Source organism: Eleginops maclovinus, chromosome 7 (genome assembly GCF_036324505.1).
Source record: "Eleginops maclovinus isolate JMC-PN-2008 ecotype Puerto Natales chromosome 7, JC_Emac_rtc_rv5, whole genome shotgun sequence".
NCBI classification, from domain to species: Eukaryota; Metazoa; Chordata; class Actinopteri; order Perciformes; family Eleginopidae; genus Eleginops; species Eleginops maclovinus.
Genome location: NC_086355.1, coordinates 6134455 through 6147477, shown reverse-complemented (window position 1 = coordinate 6147477; position 13023 = coordinate 6134455). Strand labels below are relative to the sequence as shown.

Sequence of the window (13023 nt, the reverse complement as noted above, 5' to 3'; positions counted from 1 at the left end):
TGCCAAACTGCATTGTGGTTCCGTTGCTTAGCTTTGGCCTGCGTTGCTCGCGGTGAAAGTTGAGAAAAGTTCAACTTTTCAAGCGTCGACGGAAGCGCCAGCCAATCAAATCCCACTGATGCAAATGTGCCAGTACAAGCGCTAGCTAATCAAACCGTGTGTATGTAAATTATGCTGGGAGAGCCATAGTGCGGCTCATTTCCTCATTTTCCATAAAATGGAGGAGAAAATAATAATAGCGGTAGGGAAACACTTATATGGGATAGGGCACACAGGGATACAAACAGGAGGAGTGATTACTTGTTGGTCGCATTAAGCCCAAGCGCCAGACACGCCCACCGGCAAGCGTCAACGCAACAGAACCATGTGTTCGCTGCGTCACTCCCTAGCAGTACTCAGGAAACTAACCCTAGCTAACACTTTTATGAGACAGCCCTCAGCCCTTTGAAACTGTATTGAACGAAAGGCAAAGTAACAAAAACACCTCTGACACCAGTACAACAAGACTGGGCCATCTTCTCCTCTCAAGTGGCTCTACTTGTTGTCTGTGGGGAAACGAGAGTGCACTTAAGCAGGACTTCTGTCTAATTAAACTCTGAAAAGGTCTTGAGTCCCTCTGAAAGCATGATACCAAGGTCAAGCCATCTTTAATGATAGCAGAGAATAGTCCTTTTATTTGTTCACATTCTCCTGTCTTTCCATCTCAGTTCTACAGGTGTTTCCTGATTCTGTTTCACTGCAATCGCTGGCCCGCGGAGCACGGCAACACCTCGATGCCCTCAAAGACCACGGTGATGCAGCTGAACCGCAGAGCCTATAGCAACACGGTGGCCTGCACCCCCGAGGTCACAACCTGAATATTCTCAATGTGACCAGACAGCAGACAGACTTGATGAAACAGAAATGACTAAGCTTGCCACAGTCGAGATGTGAACTGCCAGGGAATGTGAACTGAAGCATGATGCATCGAGAAAGTAAATGTACTTTTATGTGTGAGTTTGTGTTTTCCTTGAGTTTTTGATGTGTACAAACTACAAAAGTACTAAATATACTGAAGACATGTCTAACAAACACTATATGGCCAAAGGTAAGCGACCACCTCAGCATCAACACCTTTAGGAGATTGGTGAGCATCTCACTCCTAAACCGTGATGATTAGCTTGCTGCTACGACAGCCTCTTTTTTGGTCGGACACTGATGTTTGTGAACTTGGCTCGCAGTTTATGGGCTTCAAATGTATCCCAAAAAGTGTTTCAAAGGTTACCATCAGGGTTATCTGCATCAAACTCTGAAAAACAAAGTCTTAATTGGTCCTGCTTTGTAAGAACAGGCCTGAATATTCCCCAAAAATACACGGTATTGTAAACAAAAGGATTTGGATTTCCCAAAAGAAGTTTTGCACAAAAAATGTAAAGTACACATTTGTGGACGTCTACTTTAGGCCATATAGAGTGTTAACCCTTGTTTTTTATGTCTATATGTACTTTAAATATTCATTGTTTTATCAAATCCAAATTGTTGATATTAAAAAGTCTGAATGACCATTATTTGTATGAACCCTACCTGTCACTGTTATCATCCAAGCACATTTTCTCCTAATCACACTGGAATCAGGAAAACTGGAAATTCCTCTCTAAACGCAGGAGCACAATAACATCGGGGACAAAATCATTTTAGAACAATAGTCTTAGAATTAAAAACGTAACCGTCAGAGAAATCTAAATAAATTCCAGAATGTATTCTGTTTTCTTCTGCCCTCAGCCATGTTTCCGTTCCGTTAAGTCCGTTAGTCATTGTGCCGACTAGAGTTGTCCTTCTTCAGTGTCCTAAGTGGATTGATGTATTCATCATTAAGCATCCATCTTTTCCTCCTCTTAACTCCAGCTTTTTTCCAACAAGATCCTATACTTAAATTTCAACCTGTAAATACGTATGATTTATATCTGCATGGTAGGCATTGTTTTTTATTTCTGCTATAGGGGTTCCTCTTTTGGTGTAGTTGTATGTGTTATGGCATGATTTTGTTGCATGCTACTTTGTACATGGAAAATTCTGAACTGATGACACATCGTGCAAACTGTTATTTACACCTGTATTAAGACACAGGACTGACAGCTTAGGTCACACCTGTGGTCTCACTGACTGAGTAAAGGGTTTGACAGAGAGAGTGGAGGTTACAATCATTGAGCTTTTGTACCTTAATGTTCAAAAAGCTCTTTATTTTTCTCATACTGCCTGTGCTGCAGCACCTCTTTTCCCCCTTTGTCTAAAACCAGAGCCTAGTCTGCTCTGATTGGTTAGCTGGCCGGCTCTGTTGTGATTGGTCAACCGCTTAGAGATGTCCCGCCCCTTAGCCTATCATGTCACCAATCATCACCAAGATGTGTTGGAGCCAATAAAAGTGTGAGTGTTACATAGGGTTGTCACTATCTAAAAACATAATAGAGCCTCTTTAAAAGGGAGGGGAGCACGAAGATCGGGATATGGGATGCCAAATGGCTCCTATGTCACCTGCTTATAGTTTCTCACATCAGGAGGGGCCAGGCTGAGATACAGTAGGACCAGTAAGTGTCAAGGTTTGCCAAAACGGCACCATAAGCTGTGATGTAATGCAGGCTGACGTTTTGATTGCAGGACGCAATGTCAGGGAAGTAGGGTACACAAACTGCTATAATGGCCCTGAGTGAAACAGATACCAGGCACATTTGATACAGAACATTTGATTTAAGCCCATCTAGAAGCAGATCTGATTTGTTTGGATGGTGACCCTCAGGGACTGTAAGGGACAGAAAGTCATTCTATTGTATTTTATTGTTTTAATTATTTTATTAAATATTTCTGTCAAAGAAAAAACATTGTGCTGCTTTACTTTGAAAAAAAAGAAGCTGGAGTTTCTTGTGAAAATCGTATGAAAACAAAACAAAAAAACTTTGAGCAAAATGCAATTTTCTAATCGTGACATGTTAAGCTCTGATGTGCAACATTGCTGTCAATGGACTCTCAATATCAACAGCTTCAACGTGCCACAGCTGTCTGTCTTCTCTGTGATGCTCATAGCAACTGTTTACATGGTTAACACTCTGACAACAATTAATTGATAACATGACAGTGTTTATAAAACTGTGTACAACTTTGACTTTATTTGTCTGGTGTTCATCGTGAAAAGTCTGCATTATTCACTTATTACAGAAGATAAGCAAGATTTATTTTTTATAAGAAAAAGTAGCGTATTGTCATTGAACGCACATTTGTATGAATGTGATAAAAACCTACATTTAAAATGTGACACCTCAGTCAGATGTTTTTTTGGGGTAGATTTCTGTTGAAAGACTTTAAATGCCATCATGGCATCTGTGCTGACAGATTGCAGTGTCTCTCCGTCCTCAGTAATGATAACCATAATGACTGCATTACTTCAAAATGACACAACAATTATAAATCAATCTCTATTCAACACATAGCCATGGCAGCAAGGTGGGCAAAAATCGATTGCCTACTTATACATGTCCTTTGCTGAAAAGTCTCTGAAAATAAATCTAGCAATGAAGGATGATGCACTTAGTTTCTGTCGCTTTGTACAAAAGTTTCTGCCAAATGAGTGTGAAAGACTGTTTCGAATAAAGACTTCATTTGTGACTCAGTGATTGGTGACATAGAAATCAGAGTAATTGAGATGGTGTCAATTTCCATACAAAGACAGACTCAAAAAGTCAACAAGCGTGATGGATTTTGTTGTCTGTTTTACTTCAGGCCCCCTAACTGCTGCGTAGAAAACAGAATCATCTGCAGTGAGTCCAGCTTTAAACATAAAAACAAAAGAAGAAACAAAAAGATCCTAACAAGGAACATGTTGGCATTTCAGTTTCAGTAATAAAAGGATTTAAATTTCAATTGGACTTTTTCGATGTTAAGCCCTGCTGCCTCTCACTCAAGCCATCTAATCATTGACTGCCTGCAATCAGGGACAACCAAACAGCCACGCTGTGGGCGGCCAACAGAAGCTCTGCTGCCAGGCGCTCATAAAACGGCACATGTTGTTGATTCAGTCCCTACAGATTAAAGTGTGACCCGTGTCTCCTCTGTGGTTAAGCTGTGTGAAATCAGCTTGTGTTGTCAATTGTTGTTTGATAGTTCTGTGTGTTCTGTTTTGAGGCGTTCATCACTTATGTTTTGCCTGAAAGACTCATGAGCTGTAGATTCTGATGACCTAATGATGTGCTGTAAATAAAAAAGACATTTTTGTGAGGAAGTCCATTTTTAACATGCTTTACCTGTCAAATATCAAACGTGAGACCTAAGCAAAGAGAACAGTGAACGCGAGTATCAGCAAGACAAATGCCATTCCCATAAATCTGGATGTGTTATGGTAACAACATATCAAATGAAGATGTCAAAGGGGAACGTATAGAGTATGTTCAATTAATCTGGAGCTAACCTTTGGCTAGTTTCTGTTTATTCACAACACAGTTAAAAGAACTTGATTATAAGTACAATCATGAATGATCAACGATGTGAAACAGGATAAGCATTTTGAGAGTATGGGCCGAGACACAAAGTAGATATTATAGTAAAACTTCGAAAATATTCCCCACAGACCCAAAAAACAAACAACCCTGACAAATAAACGTCTGCCTCCATTTTCATGTTTTTATCAAACATTTGTTAACTTAATTCTACAACAAATTTGCTATAAAACGAAAATATTTGACCATGCCGAACTTGGAAACTGGGAAAAATGTGCATAGGCATTCATCAGAAAGGGTTATGAGCATTAAAATTGTGTCTTTGCTGGAAAATGATGTAAATAATGACGATATTTATCTCCAGTTTGCATGAAAACATCGTCCCGGTCAACAACAACTCCTGGTACAACACTTATTGCATTGCGTGGTCTCAAGTGGTATATTTTATACATCCAACTTGTGATTATTTGTAATTTTACTGTTGTTTAGTCTGATTTACTACTCTCTCCATGTCCTCAACTTGAGCGCTGTTCATTAGTTTACTGCACTCAGTAATTAGCATGCAATTCTGTACTACACGGCAGTAAAACACTTTATTGGCTGCAGCGACATAACTGATCATTTTTTGGATGTGTTATGGTAACAACATATCAAATGAAGATGTCAAAGGGGAACATATAGAGTATGATCAATTAACCTGGAGCTAACCCCAACTTTATGAAGCTTTTTCCAACTTTGGCTAGTTTCTGTTTATTCACAACACAGTTAAAAGAACTTGATTATAAGTACAATCATGAATGATCAACGATGTGAAACAGGATAAGCATTTTGAGAGTATGGGCCGAGACACAAAGTAGATATTATAGTAAAACTTCGAAAATATTCCCCACAGACCCAAAAAACAAACAACCCTGACAAATAAACGGTCCCAATTATTCTGTCAGTCTAAACATTAAATAGGTAGGGTGCAGTAGATAGAGACATATAGAGCGTTTGAATTACAATTGATTTCTGAGGAGAGATATATTATAGATGCTGCCTCAAAGTTGTTTTGAAACGGACACAAATAATGACATTTTTACTACCAATATCAGTCCATAACTGTACAACACTAAAGCGTGACCATTAAGTTAATGTGTTTTATCCTTTATAAAGTCCTTTGGAACAAGTTCACAAAGTCTGTCATTGAGCAAAGACAACCTTTTTGTCTTTAAAGAACTTGCGAGAGAAGTGTATTTGATAACCTTCAGAAGACTGTAGCTCTAGAAAAGAGTCAGGTCACTCGGTGCCTCTACTTTGTAGAAATTAATCATGCATAAAACTTTGTTCTTTAAAAGAAACTTGAAGAAAAGGCTTGACGTTTGCTCTTCTTTCAACATTAAATACTTATGATCCTTTAAAGTTTCAAAAAACATGTTCAACATTCTTCTGATTCAAAAAGGAAGTGAGGAAGATTTTTTAGCATTTAAAAAAATGTATCCACTCGTTTCTTATTAAGGTAGCTTAATAAGAAAGTTACCTCATGTGAGAAAAGAACAACATTATATAATAATTCTACATTACACAAAATCATTGATATGCTCTATGAAGAGGAGTGGCCCAAGTACGGTTCCCTGGGGTTCACCATATTTTCTTTTAACCTTTGAAACTTCCGGGCTAAGACCCACTTCCACTCAGCTTGACGAACAATACATAACCTAATCTAAAGGATGATGTCACTGATCACCATTAAGATCGACAACAGATATCCTAAATTACCAAGTTTAATTTGGCATATACTGATATTATATGCATCTATGGTAAAGTGTCCGGGACATGTATTGCAGTTGAGACACGCTCCATATTGTGCAATTGAGAAAATGTTGTTATACTTTGAATTGTATGAATTTATATAGTGCTTCCTCCCACACATATAGCTTCTGAACCAACTGATCTGGTTTCAGCTCATTGTTCAGCTGTTGTACTTTTTTCCCAACGCTTTTAAAGCATTTATTTTGTCTGCAGCAGGCAGCTCTTTTCAGTGGAAAAGATGCTCTAAGCTGTAACTGTACACAAAGCAACAGACACAGGTATTGACGTCTGTATAAAGTTGCAGCGCATTTAGCTGCAGGAGAGCATGATATCTCCCTCGGGAGTTCGAGAAGAGCTAAACAGAGATCAAGGAGAGTACATTCAACAACTATATTCACCAGGTGGAAACAAACGCAACTCCAGATTATCATTATGTTATTCTGTTACAGCTGAAAGGATAAAAAAGCAACCGTTTGCAACAATTTTATTTCAATAGTTGAAATAAAGTGATCATGTCATTTATGTGTTCTCAACATGTTTTCTGTCTACCCAAAGAAAGAAAATAATACTATCGGAGTATATGTAAGCATGCTGACATGATAAACTACGAAACTGGAAACATAATGCCTTCTAACTTAATCATTGTGAGCATCCAGCGATAATGATGTGAGTATTTGGTACAGCCGCACAGATCTGCTAACATGACTGAAGACTCATGTTGTTTTGTGCCTGAACACTATCTAGACCACAGCGGCTCTTAGTCAAAAACAAGTCAGATCTAGTGTTCATGTCACTTGCTGTTAATCAAATCAATAACGTATGTTATATTTATACCTCCAAGGCAAGGACAAATCAATCATGACAAGTTCAATCATGCAGTATCGCCACTCGATACTGCAGATCACCAACAAGATCAATGGTGTGTCGCTCTTTGCGTGAACAAATGCCTCGTATATATGCCGGGTATGGACTGTATAGGGCTGTGTGAGGGAGAAAGCACATTAAATGTCGGAAATTAAAGTTGAAGAGACATGAACTGGAAATTGACATGCTGGAGAGTCTGTAAGATGAGCTCACAGTGGTCGCATCTCCGCAGACCTCTGAGCGGATGTGCCGCTTTGTAGTGCACTGCATAGCCACGCTGCATACTGATAGCGTCACTGTGCATACTGAAGATAAACATTTCATCATGTCTTTGTGTGTGTGTGTGTGTGTGTGTGTGTGTGTGTTTGCATCTATCTGTTCTTGTCGCAGGCAAAGAAACAGGAAATTGGACGATAAGTGTACAGAGGCAACTACAGGAGAAAACATGTACACAGCATGCATACCGACCGCGTGCATGCTTGTACGTGTGTGCACTCACCTATGAAGCCAGACGAGGGAGGATTGGGCTGGATATTCTCCTGAGTGTTGCCCTGAATCACATCCCACAGCTGCCACACATAGCTGGGATGAAGGATGTAGAAGGGCTGGTCGGGATGGAGCTTACGATGCTCTGTGTATGGACCAAACAGGTTGTAGTCCGGACTGGTATACCACTGATGAAGAAAAAAGAGAGAGGGACAAACACCTCAGTTTAGACCCTGGTTTAATATTTTCATAAGAACATAGTCTTTACTTTGAAATGATTTCAGAGTTACATTTCACCCTTCTTCATAAGAGGTGCTGCAGTACAGGCAGTATGATAAAAAATAAAGACCTTTTTGAACATAAACCATGGAAACATGTCACAGAAGAGGCACAAAATACAAACATGAACATTAGCATAACAACGGGGCCCCTTCAACCCTTAATGAACCAAATTAAAAGGTGTCGTTTGCAGATATCAGTGTGATTAGTAGTGTGGTGTGCATGAGTGATGGATGTGTGTGTGGAAGTAGCAAAACAAAGCATGACAGCAACATAATAACACAATCTAAATGGGTGCCTGTGGTGAGAGGGGGGAGAGAGCTGCAGACAGACAGACAGCCAGTAACAGAGAGGTGAGCTGCAGGATTTAATAACCAAACACACTGTGTCCATCACTGAGAGCCAGGTTGTCGTAACGATTCAACTGCAGTGACCACCAAGCAAACACAAGAGCTGCCTGACACCCACGCTATTATTATTTGGCAGCACCTACAATATTTCTTTGACATCTTCCTGGTTCATCTTTTTTATACATGTTCACATAATCAATGTCGTCATTTCTACAATACTTTTTACATCTATCGCACGTCTCTCTGTCCTCTGCAGCTCTCATTGAAGTTGTTTCCCATTTTTACCCCCGTTTTTTGTTCCAAGCTTCTTTAAGAGTTTTTCCTTTTCCACTGTGAGGGTCTACAGACAGAAGGTGTTGTATGCTGAACAGTCTGTAAAAGCCCCCGAGACAAATGTGTAATTTGTGGTATCGGGCTGTGGTAAACCCTCCATATCACCTCCAACAGACATTGGTACAAAGTCCTTGTTCAGACACGTCATTAACTTTAATGAATTGATATTTAATACTGATTAAAACTAAATTATGAACAATGCCAAACAACAATTATAGGCAACATTATCTTCACAACACCACTCTCCTTTGCTCGGTGTGTCTGCTCACACAAGTTATTAATTATTGTGTGCCTTTTTAGCATCACCGCTTTGGAAATGTTATAGAGTAACACACACACACACACACACACACACACTGAGACACACAAGCACGGGATAAGCTGACGGTCACTCAAAGTGGGCCAGGTTAAACTTTGCAAAACGTATAACATTTGATATCTTTCTAATGAAGGAGGAGCTGAGTTATTATTCCAAGCCGAACTGTTTCTTATTTCTTAAGACACATTAAGAGGAAGTGTTTAAGATATGTTTTAGTAGGTGGAAATATGTGTTCAAAGGTATACACTGTATATATGGAAGAAGGCAGAACTGGTTATAAAAGTGAAGCATAATTAAAAAGGTAGAAATCCTTCCTTTGCTTTTCCTTTCACTCCACAAAACATTTTCCTTTCATCTCTCTGATGCTGAGAGATCATGAATTTCATCAAACAAAAAATAAAGACAAATCTGGTCTCTGAATTGAAGGCAACCGTTTCTAGCACGTTCATTTATCCTGGGACTGTATCGTGCGCTTTATAACAACAACTGAAACGGAACATTTTTGCACACATTTAACCGAAAATCAAACGGAAGGGACACAGAAGGTTGTTAAGGTCACTGAACGACAACACATGATTTGCTTTTATTCAGTTTACTTCAAAGAAAAAGAGAAAAGCTGAATATTTTGAGGGACTGCTATGCACCAAATGTGATTTGTGTATTTCTTTCAATCACATTTGTCTTATGGCGTTGCCCTTAAAAAAACACAAATAATGTAGATGTACATCGTGTTCACTGAACAAAATACAAAATACGCGGCGCCTGGTCAAGTGGATTTTATTCTGTTCAATAACGCCGTCTTATCGTTCAGTAACAGAAACAGCGTATTCAGTTCACACAAAGCTTCAAACTTTAAGCGTGGTGATGTAATCAGCGTGACATTTTTGTGGAAAGAAGGTCAATCGTGAAGGATTCCAGGAAGAGTGTATGTTTAGCGGATCAAATAAAAAAATACATCTCAAATAAAAATCAAATGTTAGGGCTTTCACATATTGGAAAAAAACTGAAAACACTGTAATTAGAATAAAAAAGGAGGTGCATCTGTAAGATACACTGCCTGGCCCAAAAAAAAGGTCACACACTTTAATATTGGTTGGACCGCCTTTAGCTTTGATTACGGCACGTATTCACTGTGGCACAATCTGTTCCACGAGCTTCTGCAATGTCACAACATTTATTTCTGTCTTGCATTCATTTTTTTTATCTTGTATTGATGACGGGTAGATTCGGACCACCGCGCAAAGTCTTCTCCAGCAGATCCCAAAGATTCTCAATGGGGTTCAGGTCTGGACTCTGTGGGGGCCAATCCATGTGTGAAATGATGTCTCATGCTCCCTGAACCACTCTTTCACAGTTTGAGCCCAATGGATCCTGGCATTGTCATCTTGGAACATGCCCGTGCCATCAGGGAAGAACAAATCCACTGATGGAATAACCTGGTCATTCAGTATATTCAGGTAGTCAGCTGACCTCATTCTTTGGGCACATTGCTGAACCTAGACCAGACCAACTGCAGCAACCCCAGATCATAGCACTGCTCCCACAGGCTTGTGACCTTTTTCTTGGTCTGGCATGACGCCCATATACCAGATGGCGTTGCGAACGTAAACAACGACACGACGTCGGAGCTTCACAACAACTAAGCTATCTCTGCCGTCTGATGGTCTATTTGACACAATGTTCATATTTGTAGAGTAATTACACTGTTTTTGACAAACTGAAATATTGTTTTCTGGAATCACCTTAACATTTTATGGGGAAAAATCATCATTCTGGTATGAGGGCGCACGCCAAAAGTAGGAGGGTGCAGCACCCCTGTTACCGGTTTACACAAAACCCTGGTATAGGGTCACATCATCTTGCTCTATTTAATATTTTTACGTTTCATTTTGCTGGGATAACACTAAAAAGTATGTCCTGTCTCTGATGCGATACAATTTAGAATTTGGTCAAAAACTGGGACAACATCGAGAAATGTGATTTGGCCCCAGAAATTCAGTGTATAAACAATAAAGATCATGACATTTAAATTAATTTAAACGTAAAGTTTCCTTTCATTGTAATCACAAACATTTCTCTTTGAAGATAAGCAAACTTTACGTCATACAATTTAATTTGGATACAATAAAGAACAATGCCAAATATCATTTTGCCACAGAAACACAAACAAACGTGATGGTGAAGAAAATTAAGAAGTAGAAAATTGGAATATGGGAGAGCAACAAGTCCAAGAGATGTTATCTCCTTGTTAATTGAATTCATCTCAAAGGCAGGTGACTGTTCAATAGGCACCACAGTCTTTAGATACATAGATCCTGTATTCTCCAAACTAATTAGGAAAAGGTCACACGTGTCACATCGTTTCCATCGTCTCCAATCGCCCTCCTTTCTAGCATCTCCCCTAGCATCCTTTACCCTCATGCGACCCTGTTGTCTTTATTCAGCATTTCCTTGTCTTTTGTTGAGTAGTGTGGTGTATGTTGCAGACACACAATGACGGGATTAATACGTGTTTCTGACATTATTTTCTCACTAGCTGCTCTTCCTTTATTGCAGTTTCAGTGATTGGCTTCGCAACGAAAGCTTCACCTCCACCTAGCAGCGTTGCATTGTGTGATCTTCCGGGGGAATATTAATGCATGAGATAAGACGAACTCACCTCTGCTCCTGCAGAGAAGTAAAAGGTTAAAACCTACAAGCTCATCACGGTTCATTAAGGAGGACAAGTTGTTCTATTACTGGCTTGTAAAAAAAAATGTAAATGGCAAAAGAAACATGAATAGGAGCAGACAAGGACATATTCTGATATTCTATAGTCATTTGTTTAATAATCGGAATCATTTAGAGAGAAGACTACGCTAGAAATGCAAATCAATTTTACTTTGCAAAGCATGTTTTTTGTAGTTAACGTTAAATATCGGTTGTGGCAGCGGACCGTTCCCTGAATAATAATTAAATTGTATGAAGAGAGAAAAGAAAGGGCGAGGAGGAACAATGTGTTTTGGAAACCTTTGCTCACATGAATGGGAGGCATCTCAAAGGGTGTAGGTCAGATGGAGGTTGCAGAAACAGATGAGAGAGGGGGGGAGGGGGGGGGGAGGGAAGGAGGAGCGAGGAGGGTCAGCTGCAGGTTTTATTAGCACCGCTGTTAGGTTTCATGTGGATTAAATGACTGCTGTGTTTCCTGTGGGGAAGACAGACGCTATGCATTGTCCTTTCTACACATTCAGTGATTGTTCACATAATTACCTTGGTGCTTACATGTCTTCCATCCATCTGCCCTACTGTCTCTAATGTTGTCAGGCAGATTAAGGAGCACATATTATGCTCATTTTCAGCTTCATATTTGCATTTTGTGCTTCTCCTGTGACATGTCTCCATGCTTTAAGGTTCAAAAAGCTCTTTATTTTTCTCATACTGCCTGTGCTGCAGCACCTCTTTTCACCCTCTGTCTGAAACCAGAGCCCAGTCCGCTGATTGGTTAGCTGGTCGGCTTATGAACGATCAACCGCTAGAGATGTCCCGCTGCACTACACCTACGATGTGTTTTAGCTCGAGCCAAAAGAAGCGCAAGTAAAACAAAGGAGTCCAATGGAGGCAAGGGGGATTGATTGATTGATTGATCGATCGATCGATTGATTCATTCATTAAAAGAGACTCCTTTGGGATAAAGATAACATACCTTGTCTAAATTGACGGTGTAAGGTGCAGGATCCCAGGCTACCAGAGTCACATTCTTGTAAATGGAGCTTGTGTTGAAACGGTGCTTGGGATTGGCCAAAATCTGTGGAGGGAAATATGCATTGTTGTAAAATAAAAACACGCAGGTAACAAGCCAAACAATGCATTAGCAATGATTTCTCCAAATCAGATTTAAAGCCAAAATCTCCTATGAGCAACATTTATTGGAGATATGCGTGTTCGCAGCATTTGATTAGCTTAGCTTAGCATAACGACTGGGAACACGTTGAATCAGCTAGAAACCTCTAAACCTGACCCATAAAAACAGAAAAAAAAACAGACATTTTTTGGCGTAGTCATCGTCGTCAGGCTTTTTTTTAAATGTCAAGCGTTAGAGCTGCTGGTACATAGGTTTGCCAAGCTGGCTATTTTCCGGTTTCCAGAGCTGAGGGGAACT

At 39.8% G+C, this 13023-nt stretch overlaps 2 protein-coding genes across 6 annotated transcripts in view; one reads left to right on the top strand and one right to left on the bottom strand.

Annotated features, from left to right (window-relative positions):
- The window catches only part of tmtops2b (teleost multiple tissue opsin 2b), a 30706-nt gene extending 26497 nt beyond the window's left edge, over positions 1-4209 (top strand). The window contains exon 4 of the mRNA XM_063888041.1: positions 708-4209. Coding sequence (XP_063744111.1) covers positions 708-857 — 150 coding nt within the window. The 3' untranslated portion in view covers positions 858-4209. The remainder of the gene's footprint in view (positions 1-707) is intronic.
- Positions 1-13023, bottom strand: part of st6gal2a (ST6 beta-galactosamide alpha-2,6-sialyltranferase 2a) — a 48726-nt gene that overhangs the window by 5851 nt on the left and 29852 nt on the right. For 4 of the 5 annotated variants that reach the window (XM_063888035.1, XM_063888036.1, XM_063888037.1 and 1 more), the window contains 2 exons: positions 12568-12669; positions 7618-7792 (listed from right to left, as the gene is read on the bottom strand). In XM_063888035.1, the coding sequence (XP_063744105.1) occupies positions 7618-7792; positions 12568-12669 (277 nt within the window). Of the gene's footprint in view, positions 1-2618; positions 4219-7617; positions 7793-12567; positions 12670-13023 lie in introns of those variants that run through there. The other variant, XM_063888040.1, reaches the window with a different exon arrangement.